This window comes from Rattus norvegicus, chromosome 8 (genome assembly GCF_036323735.1).
Source record: "Rattus norvegicus strain BN/NHsdMcwi chromosome 8, GRCr8, whole genome shotgun sequence".
In the NCBI taxonomy this organism is placed as follows: domain Eukaryota; kingdom Metazoa; phylum Chordata; class Mammalia; order Rodentia; family Muridae; genus Rattus; species Rattus norvegicus.
The window spans coordinates 131,486,938-131,514,284 of NC_086026.1; the positions used below are offsets into that span (position 1 = coordinate 131,486,938).

The 27,347-nt window shown below is 41.2% G+C and overlaps 1 protein-coding gene across 9 annotated transcripts in view; it reads left to right on the forward strand.

Moving 5' to 3' along the window:
* The window catches only part of Kif15 (kinesin family member 15), a 70,870-nt gene that overhangs the window by 7,598 nt on the left and 35,925 nt on the right, over positions 1-27,347 (forward strand). For 8 of the 9 annotated variants that reach the window (XR_010053989.1, XM_039081674.2, XM_039081678.2 and 5 more), the window contains 9 exon segments: positions 81-123; positions 799-982; positions 5,076-5,152; positions 7,863-7,900; positions 14,135-14,232; positions 16,909-17,088; positions 22,135-22,344; positions 23,563-23,688; positions 23,828-23,950. Coding sequence is in view for 8 of the 9 variants with exons in the window: in XM_039081674.2 (XP_038937602.1) it covers positions 81-123; positions 799-982; positions 5,076-5,152; positions 7,863-7,900; positions 14,135-14,232; positions 16,909-17,088; positions 22,135-22,344; positions 23,563-23,688; positions 23,828-23,950 (1,079 nt within the window). In the remaining variant the exon portion in view is untranslated. 9 annotated transcript variants of the gene reach the window in all.

Consider the following 27,347-nt stretch of genomic DNA (forward strand, 5'->3'; position numbering starts at 1 on the left):
GAGTGCTGTGGTGAGGATTTCTGCATTTATTTTTGTCCTTTTATTCTTATAGATCTTTTATCTTTTTTTTTTTTTTCTAGCTGAGTTACGGAATGTGACAAATTCTCATTCTAACCAGCCAAGGTAAGAAAGTCTTGCTGATGAGCATGGAAAAATTAGGATATAGTCTGCCTGCCTGCCTGCCTTCCTTCCTCCCTTCCTTCCTTCCTTCTTTCCCTCCTTCCTTCCTTCCTTTCTAAGAGAAACACCAAAAGAGGGCATCAGATCATATTACAGATGGTTGTGAGTCACCATGTGGTTGCTGGGAATTGAACTTAGGACCTCTGGAAGAGCAGCAGTCAGTGGTCTTAACTGCTGAACCATCTCTAGCCCCCAATATAGTATTTCTAAGATAACTGTTTAGTATGGTCAGAGATGCTTATTTAAAAATTTTAGCTTGTATTCAACCAGCTAGAATTAGAGGAAAATCACATACTTCCCCATACCGTCCCAATTCCCAGTGAAGACATGGAGTGGAGTGGGAATTCTTTGCAGAGACTTGTAGTACTAGGAAGAGGGAAATGACAGAAAGCAGTGTGTGGAGCTCCTTGATTTATTTACAGTATAGGTTTGCGATGATATCTCCTAGGAAGTAAATCTGTACAGGTTGTGAGCTTTGTGAAGACTTAAAAGGGGTAAATCAGTGGAGTCGGTCTGGCACTTGGACTCATTATAGAAATGTCACAGGCGACTTGAAATTCTGGTTATTTTACAACTTCTTTCCCCAGGAAATTTACCTGTACTTTGTTTTGATCTTAGTAACGAAGATGATGCCATCAAAGTTTTTGTGCGGATTCGCCCTGCTGAAGAGGGCGCTAGGTCAGCTGATGGAGAGCAGAGCCTCTGCTTGTCTGTGCTCTCCCAGACTGCTCTCCGGCTGCACTCCAACCCAGACCCCAAGACCTTTGTATTCGATTATGTTGCAGGCATGGACACCACTCAGGTACTGGGCACTGAAAACTTGTTCTTCCAATTGAAATATATAATGTAGGGGTTCAATTTGTCACTTTTCAGTTTGGTAGATTTCAGGTAAGAAAGCTAAAACACTCCATAAATATTTTTAATCTAATTTTATTTAGGAATTGTCTTTGTTCTTCAAACTTTGTCCTAGAATCACACAGACCTGCTTTAATGTTTCTTTTTATACACACCAGTGAAGATAAATGAAGACTTCAGAAGCATCTAAACAATCACTAGTAGAGGACTTTGTCGTTTAAGGATTTAAGGAGACTGACTATGGGTCAGTGAAGATCGCTCAGTGGGTAAAGTCACCTGATGCATAGGTCTCACTAGCTGAGGTCAAACCCCAGAACCCACATAAAGGTTGGAAGAGAAAACTTACTCCCTACAGTTGTCTTCTGACCTCTGTCTCTGTGCTTGGCTCCATACAGTCACAATTTTTAAAAAGATTACTATTATGTAAGTAATTGCTTCCTATTTAAGGCCTGTTTAATTAAGATCTAATACCACTGTCTAACAGAACTCTCTGAATTGATGGAAATACTTAGTATTTGGCCTGTTTAAATAACCTCTGACCATTCAGTAATTTAAATTTAAACTAATTAAGACTAAATTAAATTTAGGTTTGGTTCCTTGGGTGCATTAGCCATACATGACACTTAACATTTGTAATATGGATAATATGTTGAATGAACGAAGTTAAAGAGTTGCATAGGTCTTTATTTTTTCCTTTGAAATAGGGTCTTATGTATCCCAGACTAGCCTGCATTACACCGTGTAGCCGTAGATGACCTCAGACTTCAGATCTGCTTGCTTCTAAAACCAGAGTGCTGAGATTATAGTCATGTACCACGATGCCTGCCTGATATATATACCATGCTGGGGATTGAATCCAGGGCTTTGTGTACAAGGCAAGCACTCTGCTGAATGAACTCCATCCCCCAGCCCCTCACAGGCCTTTACTATACACATAAGATTGATTTGTTTCATAAAATTTTTAGATCTTTTTTCTTTTCAACTAGAAAATTGCTAGTCAATAGAAATATAAAATGAGTTACACTTATCATTTAAAAATATCTTTTTCATTTGTTTGTTTAGTTGGTTAGTTAGTTTTGAGACAGGGTTTTTCTGTGTGTAGTCCTGGCTGTCCTGGAACTTAGAGATCCTCCTGCCTCGGCCTCCCAAGTCCTGGGATTAAAGGTGTGTGTTACTACCACCTGGCTGAAACTGGACTTTTAGGGTTGCTGGAAATGACAATGGCAAATATGCTTCGATCAAGAAGAATCTAGTAATCTGTCCCTTCCTTCCACTCTGTTCTATCAAGACCCCAGTCATATTCAAGGTGGGTCTTCCCCCATTCAGTTGCATACACACATCCCATTCATCTCTGAAAGACAGGCAAAGTAGCCTGTGTCTGTAAGCCCAGCACTTAGAAGCCAAAGGCAGAAGGATTAAGGACAGCTTCAGCTACATAACCAGTTCCAGGAATACAAGTTACCTTATTCCAAAACCTAAAATATCTTCATAGACATGAAAGACCCCCAGAGTGGGGAGAACCTCACTCAAGTCTTGGGATGACGCGACCCCCCCAAGAACTCACACAAGACCGTCCTTTTTGTAATCACATGAGGTTTATCGATAGCAACCAGTGCACTGGGGTCGGGACACGTATCCCACGCAGGGGCAATGGAGTTCGACCCCGAGAGGCTGGAAGAAGAGGTATTTAAAGGGAGAAACCACAACCTGAGGGGGCAGGGATGGCGTCATTGGAAAGTGTGTAGAATAACAGTGAAAAATCACAAGGAGAAACTCTCTGTTCCCCAAGATTGTTTCCTAGGAGAAGCTGTCTCCTACTTCTCAGATTGTTTAACTTCATGATCTGCTTGTTCCTAGGAGAAGTTGCTTCCTGCTTCTCAAGATTGTTCTCTAAGATTTATGGTCAGCTAGCTTCTGGGAGAAAGCTGTTGAGCTGGCCAGTGTAATTACCCATTCTATAGCCCTAGGAGAGGCTTCTTGGAACATACAATTCTGGGGCCTAACCTGTTTTATTTTTTCTTCTGCTCTAAACTTTGTGTCTAGGGGGGCAACTTTAAAACTTTTACCTTTCAGACACAGTGGGGGAGGCGGCGGGGGTGGGGGGAGGAGGAAGGGGGAAAGAAACCAGTAAAATGAATCATGGTCATACAAATTATTTAACTCCGCATGTCTAAAATACCACTTTAATATGTAATTAATGTAAACTATTATTAAGATCTTTTTCCTTCTTGACTCTGTCTTCTAAATCTCCCATATAATTTACACTTATACAATATCTCTATTTAGAGTAGTAATCTACATTAGGCTCTCAATAGCCACACATAGCTTATGGACAGTGTAGATTTAAGAATTCTTTTGTTGTTCATAAATTGTGTCTACCTAAATAAATAAAAATACTTTCAGTACAAACTGGCGACAAAATAAGTGAAGAAAATAGAGAGCTGTGGAGTTTCTGCTAACACACTGAATATTTGTATATAATATATAAAGTTCTGTCTGAAATTTAGATGAATGCATTTAAATTTTTTTAGTTTGTTTTTTTTTTCCCCTTGGAGACAGGGTTTCTTTGTGTAGCCCTGGCTATCCTGGAACTCTCTTTGTAGACCAGGCTGCCCTTCCAAGTGCTGGGATTAAAGGTGTGTACCATCACACCTGGCTAGATTTATTTTATATGTATTGAGTGTTTTGCCTGCACATATGTTTGCATGTGCATGTGCATGCCTGGTGTCCTTGGAAGTCAGAAGAGGTGTCAGATGCTCTGGAACTGGAGTTATGGGTGGTTGTGAATCACTGTGTCGGTTCTGGGAATCAAACCCAGGTCCTACACAAGAGCAATGAGTGCTCTTAATCACTGTGCTAACTCTCCAGCCCCACATGCATTACAAAAACCATTGCATTATTTATATGTATGAGTGTTTTGCCTGCATATATGTTTGTGCACCACATGTGTACCTGGTACCTTACATGTGTACCTGGTACCTTCTAAGGCTAAGAGGGGGTATCAGATCCCTTAGAACTAGAGTTACAAACAGCTTTGAGTCTGCTATATGGGTTCTGAGATTCGAACTCGGGTCTTCTGGAAGAAGAGCAGCCAGCAGTGCTCCTAACCACTGAGCTATCTCCAGTCATCTGCCTGCATTTTTCCCCCCTGAGACAGTTATTATGTAACTCTTGCTATTCAGGAACTTACGATGTAATCCAGGCTGGCCTTGAACTCCTGCCTGCCTGCCTCTGCCTTTCAAGTGCTGTAGTTAAAGGCATTTATCTCCACTTTTCTTTTCTTTTTTTTTAAGAGAATTTTTTTACTAAAAAAAAATTAAAATGACTGGGAGATAGCATAGGCATTAAGTATTAAGGACCCTCTCAATCCCTACATCCTATGAGTAAACAAAGCCAGGTTTGGTGGCCTACACTTGTAATCACAGTGGTCAAAAGACAGAGACAGGGATCACTGGGACTCACTAGTCAGCCCACCTAATCTACTTGTTAAGTAGACTTCATCTCAAAATGAAAACAAGTTAAAAAAAAAAAAAAACAACAACAACCCTACACTGTATAGCATCTGAACAATAGCCCAGGTGTCATTTGTCATTTGCACCACCCCATACATATGTACACATACATATCTGTTCATATATATATATATATATATATATTCAAGAAATTAAAATACATTTGTAAACAATATCAGTACTTTAAAAATAGTAAAGCTGTTACAGAAATTGATAAGGTTAAAACAATGAAGCTGACACTGTTAGGTTTCTCAGATGCTGTCAGGTGGTCAGGTTTGTGACCTCTCCCTGGTCATGACGCTCCAAAGCAGCAGAGCCATGCTCTAAATCTGATCATACTGGGTATTAGTGGACCTAGTGATATTTGTAATTTTACCTTTTATCATCTTATATGGTTTAGCCATTTTCCTGAATTAGATGCAACCTTTAAGTAATCATAGGTCTTAAAGTCTAAGCACTTAGTTTTTATTATATGAGATATAGGCTAGAAGTATTTTTATTTAACATGTTTGGTGCTTATGTTTATAGGAGTCTGTATTTTCAACAGTGGCTAAAAGCATTGTGGAGTCTTGCATGAGTGGTTACAACGGGACCATCTTTGCATAGTAAGTTGTTAACTCTCTTTATAAAAGTATATAGTTCTTGCATTAGTTCCTACTTGTTGCTGGTTTAATAAATCACCCAGACATAGTGGCATAAATAATAGATTTATTTTACAGTTCCCTAGAGGCAGCTTCAACATGAGTCTCACTGGGCTAAGATTAGGCTGTTACTGGAGATACACTCTTTCTGGAAGCTGTTGAGGGAAATCCTTCCTTCCTTCCTAGCTCCTAGAGGCCATTCGTCCCCCTTGGCTCAGAGCCCCTCTCTGTTTTCAAGCTAACAGTGCGGTAATCCAGTGCTATGTTTTGTCCCGCCGTGTTCTGTCTTTGATCTTTGAGGTCTCTCTGCCACCTTGACATACTCTGTCCTTTGATTTTGAGCATTGCCTTGCTTTATTAGGCTACATGACTTGCCAAGCTCTTACATTTTGTGTATCCTAGTTCTAGAATCATTAAACCCTGGATCCTTTTGTTGGGAAATAATAATGAGTAGCCAAGGTCTGGTACGTGGATGTATTTATTACTATTGGAGAGCGACTGTTTGAGACTTTCATAGCAGAAAATATATATACACACCCTTGTTGTATATACAGACCGTTGTGTCTGATGAACGATCTGCAAGTGTCTCTGTATCAGCTATTCATGTAGATATTATGCTAGCCCTGTGCTTATACTAATGTCTAGTATGAATCCAGTAACCACAGGGTTTATTTTAGTCTTTCTTCCTTGTTTAGTTATCTTTGCTGTCTGCGATAAACCTTTTACTTTTTTTTTTTTTTTTTTTTTCGGAGCTGGGGACCAAACCCAGGGCCTTGCACTTGCTAGGCAAGCGCTCTACCACTGAGCTAAATCTCCAACCAAACCTTTTACTTTTACTGTCTATTATCCACTTACTAACTTGGTCAACCCCAGTATACATGTGAAGCAGTTTCAGAATTAAAATGTATCACCGTGACAAACATATTAACTGTTAAGTATTTATATACAATTCCTTTTTTATATGTCTTTTAAGTATCATGAAGATTAGTCTGCAAGGATAAAGCTTTCAGACCATTCCAGCTTAGCGGGTTTCTGGACCTTGTTCTGAAGTGCATGGTGTCCTCAGCAGGCAACCAAAGGCAACAGCAATAAGATGTCTATTTTGGGAGTCTCTTGGACAGCACTGGCCAGCAACTCAAAAGAGGGATTCACTTGTCTGTTATTGGGATTTTTGTTGGATAGTCTTTGGCCTAGATGAGTTTATTAAAATGTTATAGGTACGTGTGTGGTGAATATATATATATATATATATATATATATATATATATATATATGGCATTATTTGCCCTTTAAAAATAATTAATAGTATGATTCCTTATGCCTTTTCAGACATCCTATTGTTATTTGACTTTGTTCCCTCCTTCCATATTTACCCCCCCCCCCAAAGGGCCCATTTTCTTGATCTTTATCCTGCTATTCCCCTCTCTGGCTCCCTAACTCCCTATCCTGACAATGGGCCTGTTTTATTTTCCTGGTTTCTGCAGGGTATGTACTCACATCTAAAGGTTTGGAGCTAGAACCCTTTAAATGGTTCCTAAATGAGATAGAAAACTGTTTTGTCATGAGTTCCTAAAGCAGCAAGAATTTTTTCCATAGATTATTTTGAATGATGAAATTCAAAATGATTTTGAAATTGCCACAGGTTATCTGCATGTCTTCAGAGCTATTTATTTATCTGTTTTCTAGTTACCTTTTTTTTTTTTTTTTTTTTTTTTGGTCTTTTTATTATTTTCTCCCCTCCACCCCACCCCATCCTATCCCAAACCCAGGGCCTTGTGCTTGTTAGGCAAGCACTACTACTGAGCTAAATCCCTAGCCCCATTTATCTGTTTTCTTGTTCATTGGTTGATTGATTGATTGATTGATTGATTGATTGGAAGCATCTCACTGTGCATTTCTGGCTATCCTGGAACTTGTCTTATCAACCAGGATAAACTCAGAGAACTCTGTTCACCTCTGCCTCCCGAGTGCTGGGTTAAAGACATGCACCAGTGCACCACCATGTTCAGCTTTGTGGAGTATTTCATCTAAGGCACACTCATTAATGCATTAATTCAGATTCCTTTTTATGTTTGTGGGTAGAACTTGGAGATAAATGAGTGATTTATTAGTTGGGTGGTCATACAGATCTCAGAGATTTACCTGTTTCTGCCTTATGCTGGGATTAAAGGCGTTTTCTACTATGTGAATCCCTTAAACTTATTTTAAAACAAAGACATTTTAATGTCTTTTCAAGGCAGAAAATTTCAAAATTACTACACTATTTAGCAAAAGTTAGAAACAGAAGTCCAGTTGATTCTGGTTGAATAAATTCTATTCTAAGGTTTTGTATCCATAAAATACTGTTGTTGCTATTTATAAAAAATGAGCCAGCCCACACCTTTAACCTCAGCACTCAGGAGGAAGAGGGAGGCTGATGGTCTACAAAAAAATGAATTCTAGGACAGCCAGGACACAGAGAAACCCTGTCTCAAAAAACAAGCAAACAAACAAACAAAAAACCAAAAGGGCAGGTACCTGCTTCCTGACTGATATCTGAGGTGCAATTAAGGGAGAAGAAGGTTGCAGAGTACTCTGGAGGGGATCCTCCCGTTACATTCTAGCAGGCCATATTAAATTAGTAGGGTAGTCTCAGTTTTATGTGTGAAAATAACACAAACTTTTCTTTTTTCAGTGGGCAGACTGGCTCTGGGAAGACATTTACTATGATGGGTAAGTAAAGACCGGTGTCTGCCGTCTAAATGCACTTTCTATGGTGCCGACTTGGAACATGCTTTAGGGGAGGCATTATTTCTTTGTGTGAAGTCCTCCTTCTACCAGCTTGTGAGTGCCTACACGGTCTATTTGTTAATCCTTATTATATCTATGTTCCTTGGCGCAATGCTGGCACAGATTCCTGGTTTATGACTTCCACCCTATCCCCCAAGGCAGCAGATGATTGTTATCCTTGGATTTTCTTGCTTGGAATGTCTAGAAGTGAAATTTTACCAAAAAAAAAAAAAAAAAAAAGTATCTAAAGTTATTTTCCTAGTTGCTCCGCCTGCTTTCTTCCTTTCTTTTTTTGAAGGGGGATCGAGGGGTGTGGGAAGAGACAGGATCTCACTGTGTAGCCCTGGCTGTCCTGGGATTTGCTGTATAGACAGGTTTACCTTGAAGTCATATTGCCCACCTCTACCTGCTCTGGACTGCTGGGGTTAATGGTGTGCAGCCCTTTGTCTAGCTGCTCTGGATAGCTGGGGTTAATGGTGTGCAGCCCTTTGTCTAGCTGCTCTGGATAGCTGGGGTTAATGGTGTGCAGCCCTTTGTCTACCTGCTCTGGATAGCTGGGGTTAATGGTATGCAGCCCTTTATCTAGCTGCTCTGGATAGCTGGGGTTAATGGTGTGCAGCCCTTTGTCTAGCTGCTCTGGATAGCTGGGGTTAATGGTGTGCAGGCCTTTGTCTAGCCCCTCATTTCTTTCCTTTCTGGGAGATTCCAAGGACACCACCCACCCCACCTCCCTTTTCAAGATCTCATGTAGCCCAGGATGATGTCAAACTTGCTTTGTAGCCAAGGGTGAAGTTGAACTTCATCTTCCTGTCTCCAGCTCCCAAGTTCAAGGTTTATAGGTGTGCCCTCTGCACATAGGTGTCATTTTGTTTGTTTGTTTGTTTGTTTGAGACAGGGTTTCTCTGTGTATCTCTGGCTGTCCTAGAACTCCCTCTGTTGACTAGACTGGCTTTGAACTGAGAGAGCCTCCTGAGTGCTGGGATTTAAGGCTTGTGCTACTACAGCCTGGCTTAGCTTTTATCTTTAAAGTACAGTTTACAAGAATATTCACAAACTTCTAAGTGCCTTGCTACAAAGCCTTTTCAGAATGACTGTAAGGTTTTTATTACTTCCCTATACCTTTCTTGTGCACATCAGTCTTCTGTTAGTTTCTTTGTTCTCTGGGGCATACTTAACTAATGTTTATATACCTTCTATATCACTTTGTTGGTGATACAAAGTGGGTTACAGTGAACCCCAGGCTGACCTTGAACTTGCCGCAGTCCTTTTGCCTTGGTTGCTCGTGTCCAGGAATTACCAGTGCATATCACCACTCAGCTATACCTTGTCTTTTCCTTTTTGTAACAGGGTCTCAGTGTGTTGCCCTAACTGGCCTCAAACTTGCAGTGATCCATCTGCCTGTGTCTGCTGAGTGCTGGGATTAAAGTGTTTGCTACCACACCACCTCCCACTTTTCTGTCTCTCTTAAAAACCCCAACAAAAGGAAAATAAAAACAAAAAACAAAACAACCCAAACAAAAGAAGTCCACAAAACAAAACCCCATGCAATTCATTTTATATTAGCCAGCTACTCCTGGGCACAGGGCCTTCCCTGAAGAGTGGTGTATAATACCTAGTACATTCCATTGGAGAAAACTGCTTTTCTCATTGTCATTATCAACTTGCAAATTGCTTCTTTGTTAAAGATGGAACTCTGTGTCCACTTCTCATTGCCAGGGCTCTGCTTGGCTTGAACCTGCTTTTCTAACTATGGATACCTCTATAGTTGTCTGTAGGAAAAACAGATGTTAGGTCAGTTTACTCAGAATTATTGTTAGGCAGGGAGCTTCTCAGGGGGTGCTTGTTGGCAGCTGGTGCAGCCCTTTGCATTTGACACCAGTCAGAATAGTAGCAGGGGGGTGAAGAGCATTAGACGGTGCTAACACAGCTGTTGTAGCCACTGGTAGTAGGATCCTTAGTTCTGCAAGTGAACAGCTTTTGTGTAGTCATAGGAAGTTGGGATTCCTTTGTCCTTGGCAAAAGTTGGTGTTGCAGCTTCCAAGTAGGCTTACATACTGGGATTCTTCAGGTCTTCTCAGATAACACACAAGACTTCACAAGGTGTGAGAATTTCTCCCTGTCAACTAGCAAATAATCATCAGCTATATGTTCCCTAATGTAATTCATGTCTCAGATCCTGTAGGTTTAAAGCATAGTGCCTAAGGCAGATTCTCTTCCCAATTGCAGGTACTAATTGTAAGCCTCAGTTTGTGGCCCATGTTGCAAAGCAATCAGCTATAGACTGCGTTCCCACAACCCTGTCCTTAGGTTTGATTAATTTGCTACAAATCCTTTGGGTCACATATCAGATATTTACAATTTGTAACAACAAAATTACAGACATGAAGTAGCATCAAAATAATTTAATGGTTGAGGTCGCCACAACATGAGGAATTGAAATAAAGGACTTCAGCATTAGGGAGATTGAGAACCATGCTACGGAGGTTCACAGGACTCAGGGCAACTTGTTTACCATAAGGGCTTCTCCCGAAAGATTACAAATGAATAGCACGTGATAGTATTCTGTGGTCACTGAAAAACGCCTGAAAACAGTTTAAAGGGGGAAGGACTTATTTTGGCCCCTGTTTTCAGGCTATGGGTGGCCAGCTCCATTTGGATGGTGAGACAAAAAATCCTGGCAGAGGTGGTAGAATATAGTTAGTGCTGATGGTGGCTAGGAATGGAGGCAGAATGCCTGTGCTGGTGGACCTTCTCCCCTGTTCCTCCATCTTCCGGGCCAAGCCTGTAGGATTATGCTGCCAACATCCAGGGCACCTTCTCTTGTGTATTTACTTGTCCCTGGCAGTGTCCTTGAAGACAAACCTAAAATGTGCTTTGCTTTACTACCTCCTAGGTCTTTTCTCTATCCAAGCTGCCACAGTTGTCACACAGCTAGATGTTGTAGAGTCTGGAAGAGAGGGTCTTGGTCTTCTGTCTCTGTCTCATGTCACTCTCTGATATGAGTGTGTTTTTGTTCACTTCATGGAAACACCCATGAGTTATATGTTATATTCAGCTCTCCACAAGCTCCCATACCCCAGTCTTTTTTTTTCTTCTTTTTTTAAACATTTATGGGTGTGTGTGTGTGTGTGTGCGCACAGGTGCTTACAAGTGCAAGAGGAGGGTACTGGATCCCCCTGGAGTTGAGGTTACAGGCAGTTGTGGGCCACCTGATATGGGTGCTAGAAGCTCTGGTCCTCAGGAAAAAATAATGTCTTAGGGTTACTATTGCTAATATTCATAACCAAAGGCATATTGGGGGTGGAAAGGGTTTAGTTGGCTTATATTTCCACATTACTGTTCATTATCAAAGGCAGGAATCTGGAGGCAGAAGCCACGGAGGAGTGCTGCTTACTGGCATCCTCAAAGGGCTTTCTTATAGAACACTGGACCACCCACTTAGGGGTGGTTCTACCCACAGTGGGCTGAACCTTTCCAAATTAATCACTAAGAAAATGCCCTACAGGTTTGCTTGATCTTTTGGAGGCATTTTCTCAATTTAGGTTCTCCCTCTCAGGTGACCCTAGCTTGTGTCAAGCTGATAAAAAATCTAGCTAGCACAAAGAGCACAGGTATTCTTAACTGCTGACCCAATTGTTTTGTTGGGGTGTGTGTGGGGAGTGAAGCTTGTTTTGGGAATGGATGTAAAGCAGACTGTTAGTGATCAACTTTACCCTCAGTGTCTTCTCTCCTCAAGGTTGGACTAAGATCCCTTGAGCATGTGGCTATTTTCCTGGCATCCTCATTCTGTCACTGTTTATGGACTTTCTAGTCATGGCTTCATTAGCATCATGCAATTTCGAATGGGCTTGTTATAACTAGTCTTCCTTCTTTATTGCTCTGAACTGTTCTAGAGCTGCTTCAGGAATCGGGCAGGCAAATTCCTGAGGAAAGGACATTCTTTCTTACCCTGCTTACTCGGGACATAACAAAGGATGCAGAACCTGTGAGCTAAGAACTGTGAGGATATATCAGTGTGTAATGTCATATCACAAGCCTGAAGTAGTATTCCTAACACTTCTCACATACTTCTCCTTTCCTACTTGTAACAACATAGAGAGACCACTCTGCATTGCTGTCTGCTAGGAATCCATGATGCCATTACTCTGTGCTTCTTAATGGCATGGCTTCTGTTGCTGTAAAATTATAATGGATGCCACTCGTCCTGGTTCCTGCCAGTTCCCACTCCTGAGAATCTGCGTGTTCTAGCTATTTCTCTGTTACTGCTTTCACACACTGTCCCCTGGGTGGTTGTTACCATGCCTAAGACTCAGATAGCATTCTGTAGGGCTGTGCTAGCATGGCTCCACACCATGCTAGCCTCAAGCATTCTATAAACTAGCATGGCTTCCTGTCACTGACTCTGTTCACACTCCCAACACCCAGTGAAATCATTACTCAGCAAACTCGAACCCAAGAGCCAAATTTATGTGTTAAATGCTCAACGTACAATACATCCACACAATTAACTTACAACCAATTGATAAGATCTAATTTGCCCATCTAGACACACAAAGCCCTGTACACATCCATCCCTTAAGAATATTCATAACGGGGTTGGGGATTTAGCTCAGCGGTAGAGCGCTTGCCTAGCAAGCACAAGGCCCTGGGTTCGGTCCCCAGCTCAAAAAAAACCCAAAAAAACCCAAAAAAAGAATATTCATAACAACCTGTAAATGTGCAAAGAGGAATTTTTTTTTTTTTTTGGTTCTTTTTTTCGGAGCTGGGGACCGAACCCAGGGCCTTGCGATTCCTAGGTAAATGGTCTACCACTGAGCTAAATCCCCAGCCCCCAAAGAGGAATTTTTACATCCATGTTCCTCCATGTTCTCTCAGCGGCTTCTCCTGCTCAGTCTCCTTCTGTTCCAGTCTCCTCCTCTTCTCTCAAACTTTTCTCCTGCTCGTCCTTGTCCAATGACAGGCCTCGTTCTATCTTGTACCTGCCTTCACCTGTACAACATCCTATAGCTTTTACTGTCCAATTAAAAAATAGTAGCAAATCCTAATTTTTAGCACTTAATGTGTGTTTGATGTATAATTATAAGTGCTTTATTTGCAGACTTTCAATTCTTCCCAACAACTCTCTAGTTATTGACATTATTATTCCCATTTTGTAGTTGAAAATTCTGAAGCTTACAGCACACACAGTGTGGATCTGTGGCTTAGAGGACAGACTAGTCTCTGTCTTATTTCTTTTGATGTGAAGAGACTTGACCAAGGCAATTTATAAAATAAAGAGCTAATCAGGGGCTGGAGAGATGGCTCAGTGGTTAAGAGCACTGACTGCTCTTCCAGAGGTCCTGAGTTCAATTCCCAGCAACCACATGGTGGCTGACAAACCATCTGTAATGGGATCCGATGCCCTCTTCTGGCATGTCTGAAGCTACAGTGTACTCATATACAGGAAATAAATAAAAATCTTTAAAAACAAAAAACAAAAAGCTTCTACTTAAAAAAAAAAAAAAGAGCTAATCAGGGCTTACAGTTTTAGAGGATTAGTCCTTGACTGTCATGGCAGGGAGCATGGCAACAGGCAGACAAATATGGTGCTAGAGCAGTAGGTGAGAGCTTACATCTGATCAAAAGCAGGAGGCCTAGAGAGTGAGCAAACTGGGAATGGTGTGGGTTTTTGAAACTTCAAAGCCCATCCACACTACCACACTTCCTCTGACAAGCTCACATCTAATCCTTTCAAACAGTTCCATTAACTGCAGACCAAGCATTCAAACATATGAGCCTGTGAGGGACCAGTCTCATTCAACCATCACAGTCTATGAAAACAAAAGTACGAAAACAGAGCACAGTTATGTCGGTCTCTGACAGTAGAGACATGTTAAGCTTAGCACGGGGGTGGAGTTATGTTAATTTAATGTTAAGCTTAGCACAGGGGTGGATTTCTTTGTCAGACCACATCTGTTCTTAGAATTGGGTTGGTGGCTACCGTGGGCTTTCCCTTCAGTCTCACTGACAGACAGTTTTATTATTGTTCTTTCACAGGTGTAAATGTAACCTGCTTGAAACAACTAGGATGTTGATTATGCCATATATCATTTTATTCCTCTATAAACTGCCTTTTAATATTGCCATTTTGAAGGATTCTCAGAATAAAAGGTTTTTGTTTTATTCTTTTTTTCTCAGGACCATCGGACTCTGATAATTTTTCTCATAATCTAAGAGGAGTAATTCCACGAAGTTTTGAATATTTGTTTTCCTTAATTGATCGTGAAAAAGAAAAGGTAAAATTTACTGTAAAAACAAAATGTTGGGGAGGGGGTGTTGGAGAGATTGCTCAGCTGTAAAGAGCATTGGCTGTTCCTCCAGAGGACCTGCATTCTATTCCCAGCACTCAAATGGCAAAAGCAGCTCGCAATTGTCTGTAACTCCTCCCATGCCAGGGTGCCTGATATCCTCTTCTAACCTCACTGGGCACCGGGCACACACATGGTACACAGGCATACATGCAGCCTATAGAAGAGAGTGGAAGCATCTTGGACTCTCCAAGTACTTTATGAGAGAAAGTGTATAGGAAAATCTCAACCAAGAAAAACAGAGTGTGGTGATTTAGATGAGAAATGTCTCAGGCATTTACATTCGTGGTCCCCACTTGGTTGCACTATCAGTGCACCCTTCTTCCTGCTTGTGTTTTGAGATTTGAGCCCTCAATTTCTGGTCTTAGCATCCTGTTCCTTTTCCTTAGCAACTGTTCCCTTTCTACTATCATGGCCTCTAACCCTGTGGATTCATAAGCCCAGATAAATCTTTCCTTCTGTAAGTTGTCATGGCTGTGGGTTTTTATCAGTGCAGCAGTAAAGTAATACATAGAGATACACTGCAAGTCCCGTCCTCTCGCTGTGCTCACACTTAAAGGTGTCCATAGTCCTCCTGATGGACAGTATCCATGGACCCATCTCTGTTTGTTTGCAGAACTTGCTTGCACCTCATTGTCATCTTGTTCCGTGTAGATTATGTCTCCATTATCTAAGAACACCATCTTTTCCCTCTCATTGGTCCCTGGGTTGGGCCATTCTCAGGATTGTATTTGTTTGGCTTGGCAGATTCTAGAGTTAAGAACCTGTAACTTTAATTTGTTCAAACCCTATTTTTAATGGTGGTTCTTAAATGCTTTAACCTCCCTTGTAGCCCACCCCCCACCAGAGGTAGTGGAAAGGAAAGGTTAGCAGGGCAAAGAAGGAAATGGACCTGTTTAGAAAGGTTCTTGGGAGCAGCTCCCATCTGTATTGTCTAGAAATCACTCTCCCAATCATCCAGAGTCCGGGGAAGTGGCAAGAAACTGCAGCATACCACCACAAGTTTTTTGGTGTGTTTCTTTCTGTAGAGTCTAGAGAAATCAAGCTTAACTACGCAGTGTAAGGCAGACCAGTACATTTGTGTTGTTAGCAAAGAATACTTCATCACAAGTCCTTTCATGTGCTTGCTTTAGCAGAACATCCTCTGTCTGCTTCAGCTAAACATTCCTTCATGAGCCTGTCTTAGTCTTTCACCTGTGTCCACTTCAGGAAAACACTCCTTCATGTGTTTGCTCCAGCAAAACACCATCCACTACAACTGACTATGCAAAGAACCCTTAAGTTTCCACTTCGAGAAACCTTGTTCTTATGTGTTTTGTGTACTTGTGTATCAAGGAAGTTGGTAAATAGCATCAGCTTAACCATTTACTCCTTTGTAGCAGTGTGCCAAACATTGCAGTTAGACTTAGTGTATGACAGTAAAATAATTTAAGTTAGTACTATGTATTTCTGTGGCTAAAAGGTCTTTTTTAGAGTGGGACGGTGATGGTGCATGCCTTTAATCCCATGTGGAAGGCAGAGGCAGGAGGATCGATAAGTTCAAGGCCAGCCTGGTCTATAGAGAGAGTTCCAAGACAGCAAGGACTACACAAAGAAACACTGTCTTGAAAAAAAATTTTTTTGAATATCGGGTTTTTTGTCAGCATATATGTCTGTGTACTATGGGCGTATCTGGTACCCAAGGAGCCTAGAAGAGCATGCAAGATCCCCTGGGACTGGAGTTACAGATGTTTATGAGCCTCTATGTGTGCACTGAGACTCCTAGGAGGATCCGCTGAAGAAAAAGCAGTCGAGTGTTCTTAAGTACTAAACTGTCTCTCCAGCCCCTGAGGTGGTGTTTTTTTTTTTTTTTTTTTTTTAAAGTAAGGTTTTCTTTCGTTTAAATGTATGAGTGTTTTACCTGTACTTACATGCGTCGTCTGTGTGCAGTGCTTGTGGACATCAGAGGAGGGCAGTGAACTTGGCCTAGTGTTGTTAGTTCCTATGTGGGTGCTGAAAACCAAACCAAAGACTTTATAAGAGCTGCATGTGCTTTTACCCTCTGAGCTATCCCTCTAGCCCCAAATTTATAGTTTTTAGGATGAATTATTTTCATTCTTTTAAAGAACATGAACCTTACTTCAAGTAAAACCTGTCTGGACCAATGATATGGTTCAGTCTATAAGGATGCTTGTCACCAAGCCTGACGACCTGATTTCGATCCCTCGGACCCAGATGGCAGAAGGTGACAACTGACTCCCAGAAGTTGTCCTCAGCTCTACACAGATATTTCATGTATGAGTATGTCTGTACTTATAGACACAATAGATAAATGTTAAAAACCAAGACTTTATAAGGAAGTACAGTATGGAGAGCAGTGGAAACGTACTTGCATTGCTCTGTTCCCATTGCCATTGCCATGAGCAGGCTCTTTTGTACTCTCCAAACTGGACTCCTGGGGCTGCAGTGATCATATTAAAAGTTACATAATGTTTTGGAATTGGTTTCTATATTATTTTCAGTGACTTTTCTATGTTTTACGTTATATTGAAGGACAATAGGAAAGCACACCTGAAGTAGCTCACAGAAGACGAATGACTAAAAACAGTTGCTTTTCTTTTACAGGCTGGAGCTGGGAAGAGTTTCCTTTGTAAGTGCTCCTTCATTGAGGTCTACAATGAGCAGATATACGACCTGCTGGACTCTGCATCGGTCGGACTGTATTTAAGAGAGCACATAAAGAAGGGCGTCTTCGTGGTTGGTGCAGTGGAGCAGGTGGTGGCCTCAGCTGCTGAAGCCTACCAGGTGCCCGCCATCAAACACATTTGATGTTTAAGCAGTAAGCGTGCCAAGAAAGTGTCCTCATCTCAAAGTCAAGATTGAGATGATAAAAGGTTTCATAAAAGCAAGGACAAACTTCTTGAGAACTAAAGAGAAAAAAATGTGGCAATAGTTTCTACATTTCTCCTTAGTTAATCTCCAATTTGGGGCTAGACTTGAGGGTTACATACCTGTGCTCTCAGCACTTAGTTAATCTCCAATTTGGGGCTAGACTTGAGGGTTACATACCTGTGCTCTCAGCACTTAGTTAATCTCCAATTTGGGGCTAGACTTGAGGGTTACATACCTGTGCTCTCAGCACTCACAACATTGAGGACGAATTGAATTTGAGACTAGCCTCGGCTACACAGTAACAGCCTATCTTATAAACAGATGTATGCGAGGGTAGGGGGGGTCTGGACTGCTGATTTTGCAGTGCTTTATTGTAGCCTGTAGTTTTGTCTACAAGGAACACAAGGCTCTAAAGGCTCTACAAGGCTCTGTGTTCCTGGTTGGCCACACACATGCACCCGCCCAGGAGCTATCCCATGTCCGCCGATAAAAGACAAGTACACATTCGCTCATATATTTTTTTTTTCTTCTCTTTTTTTCGGAGCTGGGGACCAAACCCAGGGCCTTGCGCTTGCTGGGCAAGTGCTCTACCACTGAGCTAAATCCCCAACCCTCATTAGCTCATTTTTAGCTGACTTATTGGCTCAGTGGCTGGGCTCTTCTAAGCCTTCCAAGGCTAGTGTGCCCTTATTTTCACTCCTAGCTCAACGCTTCTAAATCTGCCCTCTACTTAGTTGCCTGGTTACCTTCTGTGAAGCCCATTGGTCTTGCTGCCCAATATGTTTTGGGGCCACTTTCCCTTCCCACCTACATTTGGAAGACCTCCCCTGTAGCTCCAGTCTGGCCTGTCTCTCTCCCTCGGGTGTCTCGATTCTGTTCTTCTCCCCAGCCTGTGGAATCTGGAAGTCCTGCCTCTTTTTTTTCCACCCAGCCATTGGCCACTGGCATCTTTATTGATAGATCAAAAACTAATTATGGGCGAGGACCTTCAGCATCAGTAAACACAGATTCCCGATCAAAGCATCAGAACCACCCCCTTACATTCGATGGTATTTATTGTAGTAACACAATCTGAAAGACATTTTAAGGAAGATAACGCATCAGCATCTGGTGCTCTGTGAGCTCCTTGTACAAGGCCCTCGTGAGAGCACTGATCTTTCTGTGTTTGCTTCCCTGTTGTGAGAGAGCAAATAAACACACTGAAGAAACATCTGAAAACATTCTGCTAGATTTTAGGACTCTGATATGACCAATTTATTTCAATTAAGGTCTTTTCTTTATATTCTTTTATGTGTATAGCTTTTTGCTTGCAGGTATATCTGTATGCCATCAGTGTATAGTGCCTCCAGAAACCAGAAGACAGCATTGGATTTTCTGGGACTGGAAATAAAGAAGGTTGTGAGCTGCCAAGTGGGTACTGGAAATTGAACCTAGGTTTTCTGGAAGAGCAGCCAGTACTGCTCAGTCATCTCTCTAGAACCTGTCTTAGGTTTTACTGCTGAGAACAGACACCATGACCAAGGCAGTTCTTATAAGGCCAACATTTAATTGGGGTTGGTTTACAGGTTCAGAGGTTCGGTCCATTATCATCAAGGTGGGAACATGGCAGCATCCAGGCAGGCATGGTGCAGGGGCTGCTGAGAGTTCTACATCTTCATCTGAAGGCTGCTAGCAGAAGACTGGCTTCCACATGGTTAGGAGGAGGGTGTCGTTGTTAATCCCCACAGTGACACTTCCTCCAACGAGGCAACACCTACTCCAATGAGGCCACACCTCTTAATGCTACTCTCTGGGTCAAGCATATTCAAACTACCCCAGAACCTTAAATAAGTTTTATAACACAAAATTGAATTCTTAAAAAATAATGCCATCCTCATATAAGTTGAGACAGGGTCTCTGGGTAGCTCTGGCTGTCCTGGTATTCTCTCTGTGTGTAGAGAGTACCATTCTGACCTGGAACTCATAGAACTCCATCTGCTTTGCCTCCTGAGTGCTAGGATTAAAGACAAAACCACCACAGTTGGCTGTAGTTGAGTCTGTTTATTTTATTTTATTATTTTAAGAGATACTGTCCCATTAAGAAGTCCAGACTGGCCTAAACTCACTATGCAGCCCAACCAGGCTGGTTCCAAACTTGTATTCTTTTTGCCTCAGCCTCCTAAGTGCAAAAAATTTCAAGTAGGTGTCACCACACCCACCCAAAAGCTGAGTTTCACGGAATGTTTCTGTCAAATTAGTCACCATATCACCTACCTTTTAAAATCAATAATGTTAAATTTTGTTAGATGCCATAGGTGGAATATCTCGTCAACACATTAGTTTGATAAAGTACTCAATAGAAGTTTTAGTGTTTTGTTTAATGGGTTTTTGTTTTGTTTTGTTTTGTTTGTTTGTTTTGTTTATTTGGTTTGTTTTGGGATTTGGGTTTTTTTGTTGTTGTTGTTTTGTTTTTTGTTTTTTTTTGTTTTGTTTTGTTTTTGTTTTTTTGCTTTTCATGTCAGGTTTTCTCTCTGTAGCCCTGGCTGTCCTTGAACTTGCTGGGTTAACCAGGCTGGCTTGGAACTTACAGCGATCTGTCTGCTTCTGAACGGCTGTGTTTAAAGGCATGCACCACCAGGCCTAGCTTTTCATGAAGTTCTTAAAGGTTAATAAGGGTCAACCTGTAATTTCCATTTGTCTTGTTCTCCTTGCCCTATTTACCTGCATCTGGGAATGTGTGTTTAGAATGAAATCTACTTAGACATTATGGTAGAACTAATCCTTTGTCCTTCGTTGTAGTTTGGGAGATTTATGTGTATGTGCTAGGAATAAGACCCAGGACCTCTTTCACAGTCAGCAACTTTCAAACATCAGCCACTCCCTCTTCCCAAGACTTTTAACCATAAGATTCCTTAATAAAGCTATGCAAGTATTTTATTTCTTATTCAGGTCAATTTTGATAAATTATGTATTCCTAGCAAGTTTTCATTTTCCTTTCTTTTTTTTTCAAGTATTTTAGCATGTAGTTATTCTTAAATGTCTATAATTTTTAAAGTTAGCATATAAAATGTTAGGTACTATAATGTTTTTTAAGAGTTAAATATTCAAATTTAATTGTTCAAAAATAAATGTTAGTTAAATGTTCAAAGAGTTAAGTAAGCAAATGTGGTTCCATTGCTTTTGGAATTTGTCCTGAGTTTGAGAAACATTTTTTAAGCTATGTAAATACATAAATGACTTCATATTAAAATATTTATTTTAATGGTATGAAAAGAAAGCATAAAGTACTGTTGAAAAAGTATAAATAATTCAAGTAATATCAATTTTAGGGGAAATAGATCAGTTGTATAGAGGTTACCTAGTAGTCAAAGGCCCTCTGTTCAGTCTTCAATCAACACTGACAAGTAATTTCAGTTTTCTACTGTTCTCTTAGTAGTGTTTTCATATCTAGCATTGTAGCCTTTGAAGTAACTTTACTGGGCTCTCTGTGTTACCCTTACACATATTGTGAGTGTGTTCTCCAAGTTGTGTTTCTCAGGTCATCAGCATCACCTACAGGCCTGTTAGGGGTCTTAGCTGAGGCTAAGGGTGGCAGTGTACTTCTTTAGTCCCTGCACTGTGAGGAAGAGGCAGGTGGGTCTGTGAGTTGGAGGCCAGACTGGTCTAAACAGAGCTGCCAGCTAGTAAGAGCTACGTAGAGAGTCCTTGTCACAGCCATCACTACCCTTCCCCTCTTAAGAAACCCCACAGCTTTGCCTAGGACTTGACATTCCCCGCATCTCATGCCTCATTTCAGTCCTCACGATGTCGAATCACGATATAAATTTCAGTAACATCCCAAGGTAGGAATATATATATTGAATTTAGATATTCTACCCTGTGAGGTCAGTGCCCACATGCTCTTTTGGTCCAAGACAGGGTTTCTCTGTAGCGCTGGGTATCCTGGAGCGTACTTGGTAGATCAGGCCTTGAACTCGCAGAGATTTGCCTGCTTCTTCCTCTGCCTCCCAGTGCTGGGATTGAAGGCTTGCACCACTATGCCTTGCTCCCACACCTCTTTCTTATTTACTTATTTACTTACTTATTGTACATGAGTACACCGTTGCTGTCTTCACACACACCAGAAGAGGGCATCAGATCCCATTACAGATGGTTGTAGGCCACTATGTGGTTGCTGGGATTTGAACTCAGGACCTCTGGAAGAGCAGCCAGTGCTCTTAACCACTGAGCCATCTCTCCAGCCCCATCACATGCTCATTTTTTTTTTCTTTTTCTTTTTTTCAGAGCTGGGGACCGAACCCAGGGCCTTGCGCTTGCTAGGCAAATGCTCTACCACTGAGCTAAATCCCCAACCCCCACATGCTCATTTTTAAACAGAGAAGCAGAACTTTTTTTATAGTCACACCTTGTAGATAGTAGAGTCAGAGTTTGAACTGTGGCTTGCCTAAGAGCTTGTAGTCTAAACCTTGATACATTTTCTTGTCTTAATGGAAAGGGAAAAAAAATCTTTACAGGGAGAAAGTTATCAAAACATTAGACAAAAGATGACTTGAGATTTCTTTTGGGTTTAGAATTTTTATTATCTAAGCTAAAGAATGGGATTCACGTCTATAATCACAGTACTTGGGAGGTGTAAGCAGCAGGATCAAAGCCAGTTTGAATTATGTAGTGAGTTCCAGGCCAGCCTGACATACTCTTGTCTCTTTTTGTGATGTGAAGAGGAAAAGAAGAACATTTTTTGATATTATTCTTTATAGTTCTACCAACTTTGGTATCTAAATATATACTTCTTAGAACTTGTGATTACAGAACTTCTCACAAAGCTAGATAACAGTGGAAAGGCCCCTGTTCTATGTGGAAATTACTCTGTTGCAAAGGTGGATAATTACCTATGTGTTATTATTTTGTATTATTTTATGTTGTGAATTTGCCTTGGGTGCACCTATCATGGCTTCCTGTAACAGTTTCCTTTTCCCAAAGGTCTTATCTAGAGGCTGGAGGAACAGGCGTGTAGCATCAACATCTATGAACAGAGAATCTTCCAGGTCTCATGCAGTCTTTACAATCACAATAGAATCAATGGAGAAAAGCAGTGAGGCTGTGAACATTCGGACCTCCTTACTCAACCTGGTGGACTTAGCAGGATCTGAGAGGCAAAAAGACACCCATGCAGAAGGGATGAGGTTGAAGGTAGGAATGAAATGATGTCCTTCTTAACTTAGTGTGAATTTTTACTGAAAAGTAGTGCCACACCAAGTACAGTGAAGACCTTAGAAGAAATAAGAATTGTTCCTACTAAGAAGGAGCAAAGATTTTATGAGATTATAGTAGTAAACATGAATGGGATAGAAGTCTATCCCTGTCAGGAGCAAAAGTGGTTACTTTCAGCCATGAGGGAACAAAGAAAGGATAATATGGAGTGGACTGTTGGGAGGTGTCTGTAGTAGTAGTTGTCTCATAGAAACCAGGGTTTGATTCTGGAGAGAGAAACAGAGAGCACCTGCCCTGCCAAGTGATATCTCAAGGTTTGTTGGGCCTTACTGAGCAGCTATGCATTGAATATTTCACTGTGCATCAGTAGATTGATCAGCTATAGAGCAAGAAAGCCCAGGACCAGGAGTGCCCAGCCACGTTTATACTCCGCTTTCTATGCCCTGGAAAACATTGAAAAGTCTGGAGCATCATGTAGAAAGCCTATGTTATAAACACTGAGATCTATCAAGCTGCTGCTCCCAGGATCAGAGGGGAGAAGCTAACAAGAAAGGAGAACAGTCGTGTATAATACCTGAAGTGGGAGGCACATAACCTGAGCTATTAGCCGTGGGAAGGAAGTGCACTGAGATGTGCACTGTCAGTGTGTATCTCAGTGTCGACACTGGAATATGTACAAGTTATGTAGTTGAGGAATGCGACCTGAGAGAGAAGAATCAGAAGTGGAAGAGAGATTTGAGCTGCTGAACTTACAGCCAGCAAAGGCTCATGTTTCTGCCAAGAAGGGAATGTGCTTATACAGGTTCTCCTTGACTTCTATTGCTGTTACCTCCAAAGACATCTGGTTAAGCTGAAATATCGTAAATCAGAAGTGCATTCAGTATATCTAGCCGGCTAAACGTTCCGGTCAGTAACGTCTCATGCTTTCTAGAGCCCCAGCTTGCTGTTGCTGACCAGTGGTGAGAGAGAACGTTATGCCACATTTGATTCAGATCAGACTTTTACAACACTCTGCAGTTACAGTTACATGAAATGGGAAGTGGGATAATTGAGTGTGTTGTTGTAGCTTAGAAGTTTTCTTTTATTTTGCCTCTTCTTTGCTTTTCCATCCCAGGTTTTTGCCTTGCAACTTAAATTTAAGCTCAGAACATCAGACATTGACATTGCACCTATTTTTGCTTTCCCCTAATTCCTTAGGAGGCAGGTAACATAAACCGATCACTGAGCTGCCTGGGCCAAGTCATCACTGCCCTTGTTGATGTGGGCAATGGGAAACAGAGGCATGTCTGCTACCGGGACTCCAAACTTACCTTCTTACTTCGGGTAAAGCTGATCCCGGTGCCTGCCACCTTTGCATTGTGGTTACGGGGATAGTGGAAGAGTTTCTGGGTCTTTATCATTTTCTGAAAAAGATCTTAGAATTTACCATGTAAAAACATATACCATTGATGTCATTAAACAGGACTCCCTTGGTGGCAATGCCAAAACAGCCATAATTGCAAATGTTCATCCAGGATCCAGGTGTTTTGGGGAAACACTGTCAACACTTAATTTTGCTCAAAGAGCCAAGCTGATTAAAAACAAGGTAAAATATACTCTAGCATTATTCATCTATTTCTTTGTTTGTTTGCTTGCTGTCTGTCTGCCTCTATGTATGTATGTATGTATGTATGTATGTATGTATGTATGTATGTATGTTAGGGCTATATATCACAGGGTAATCTTAAATTTGGCAAACATCCTGCCTCAGCCTCCTGAGTATTGGGACTAAAGGCATGCACCACCATATCCTGTTCATCTTTTGCAACCTTGTGCATGTAATTTGAAACTCTAAGTTTGTCTTGTGGTTGTTATGGTTTTGCTGTTTGTTTTTAAAGCAGTTTTCCTTTTGCTGTTGGATGGGAGAGTAATAAGCTATACAAGCAGAGTTGGTGTGGGTTTTTTTGTGCATGCACATCAGTTTGCATACATGTGCCTGCCCTGAACCCATATGTGATATATATGGTAGCAAAGAATAATGCTGTGAACCTCACTTGATAATAATTAAATTTGCCTTTTCAGTTGTGTACTCCGCATACTCCTCATTTTATTTTACATACAAGTCATCTCTTTAATAGTGGTTACACCTCGAGTCAAGCAGCTTTCCTGTAAAGTAGAAGTTGATAAACTACTCACTGCTTCTCGTGCCATATGGTCCTTTTCAACTATTCAGGTCTGCCTTTGCAGTAAGAAAGCAGTCCTAGACAGTGCAAACAATAGCATTTGCTGTGCTCACTATTAGCATTTTATCTAAGCTCCGCCCCATAGTTACTAGGCAACAGCCAGGTATGCCCAACTCACTATAAAAGGGGCTGCTTGCCTTCTTGCTTTCACTCTGTCCTCTCACCCCTTCCTCCACTCTCCCCATTCCCCTCCTCCCTCTCTCCACGTGCTCATAGCCAGCCTCCAATCCTCTATTCTCTCTCTGCCTGTCTCTGTCTCTACTACCCTTTCAACTCCCATCCCATGCCCTGAGTAAACTATTCTCTACTATATTTTGCCTATGCACAACACTTTACCATACCTAGCACATACTGTCAAAAGACCAACAAGAGTTGGTTTCAGACAAACCAACTGTGCCATGAATTGGTAGATTAATTCTTGCTTTTTTAAGGGGAAAACTGGGCATCTTATACCCAATTCATCTAGCAGAATGAAGTAGACCATGCTGTTCCTCCTACTGGATAAGTAAGAAGAACATAGGTCTCATCTTTTCCTTATTTTTTTGGGTACCATCCACTGCTTACATGAATGTTAGCAATATGAAGAGGAAACATCAGGAGAGCTTCCTGACTTTGTCTTGACTTACCAGAAGGCTTTCAAGGGTAGAACCATGTTAATGATTGTACTTGTGATGTCACTGATATAATAGTGATATCAGAATGCCTCATAATGAGGCTGGCCATATGAATCAGAAGCAATTGGGAAGTACTTTTAAACATATGAACAACAAAACCAACATCTTTGCACTAGCCGCTCCCAGTGGTAAGTCCTGTTCAGCTTGTCATCCTGTCATTGGAAAAGTGCTAAAGTCTCCGAGCCTTGTTGAAAGATGATCTGTTAATCTTTCTGTCTTAGGGCAGGCTGAACCTAAGACAAGAACATAGAGGACTTGGGTTGTCACACAAGGTTTTTCCTTGCTGAAATAGTTGAGTAATTTATAGCTGGGGCCTCTGGTCTGCCTGGTGCTTAGCCGTTGTCATGTGTTATTACCCTTCAGTTTTATGAGTCTTTTTAAAAATATATAATTAATAAACTTTACCTTTTATTGTTTTGGTTTTTTGCTTGTTGTTGTTGTTGATGATGTCGTTGTTTAGACAGGATTTCTATGTGTAGCCTTGGTTATCCTTAGAGCTCTCTAGGTAGACCAGGCTGGCCACAAACTCACAGAGATCCACCTGTCTCTGCCTCCTGAGCACTGGGATTAAAGGCAAACATCACCACTACCCGGCAATAAACTATTTTTTTTTAAACATTTATTTATTATGTATACATCATACAGCTTTCTGCCTGCATGTACGCCTGCAGGCCAGAAGAGGGCACCAGATCTGATTATAGATGGTTGTGAGCCACCATGTGGTTTCTGGGAATTGAACTCAGGACCTCTGGAAGAGCAGACAATGCTCTTAACCACTGAGCCATCTCTCCAGCCCCAATAAACTACTTTTAAAACAGTTTTAGATTTATAGCAAAATTGAACAAAAAGTATGGGATGCTTCCATATCACCCATTTCCACATGTGCCATCCCTATTACCCAACATTCCACCCTGCAGGAATACATTTGGTGGTGGCTTTCTTTTTAAACTTTTTAGAGGTTGTTTTAAATAGGGCATCTTTAAGAAATGGAAGATACAATTTAGTCACCATGGTGATAGTATTTGTTTGAAACCATTTAAATAATATTACTTTAAGAAAGTGAAAATAACATTTATTATGTGACAGAACAGAAATGGACTCTGAAATCAGAAGCCATCTTGGAAAGGCTATGGCAAGCAAGTGAGTTTCCTGGAGATGGCCCACCATTTTGCATGGGTAGATTGGGTGCACTCTGAGATGCACCCCAGGATTGCTTCTCTATGGCTTTCCTGTCACTGTTACACAGGCTAACGATTCCTGGGCATTAGCCCACCCTAGTGGGCAAATTTCCTGCAAAACAACATGAAGATGAACTTTCATGAATTAATGCTAGATTAATTAATTATAGCATTCATGATTTGCTTCATATAATTTTAAGAAGGAAGTTTAAGGAGATGTTCTTAGTTGTTTTTCCAGAATGATGTAATAAGAATCAAGAGTAGACTTTGTCCCCTTCTTACAGAATAGTAAGGAAAGCTGCATAATGAGGACTGAGCTTTCATAATTACACTAAGAAGAAAAATAGGCTTGGGACAGATTTGTGATTGATGAAAACATCCATTCTAGGTCAGGTCCAAGGATGAGGCCACAGGTCTGCACTATGATAAAGCAAGGCCGTGTGCAACTGTTGCTTTGAACTTATAATGAGCTTACAGAATGAAACACTGCTTTGTACTCACTGTGGACATCCCCTTTTGTGTAACATTTCATCTATGAGGTAATATTATAAAGGAGTTTTGTCTAAGAAGGCATAAAACTGCCAGAGAGAAGTAAAATGTGGCTTTTGAGGCTCTGCAATGTGTACCAAATGTATATATGTATTTGTATGTATGTTGTATGTGTGTAGGTTTATGTGTATATAAGTATGCATGAACACTTGTGGAACTGATGAAATAGGTTGGGCCTGGCCAAAGTGTGTGTGTGTGTGTGTGTGTGTGTGTGTGTGTGTGTGTGTGTGTTTGTGTGCACCAGACTTACTTCATTTCTTCCTTTTCTTTTCTCTGTGGCTTACAAAATATTAATAAACTCCTAGCCTCTCACCTGGCCATCAAGGGGCCCTTGAACCAGAGAGAAAAGAGTGCAGATA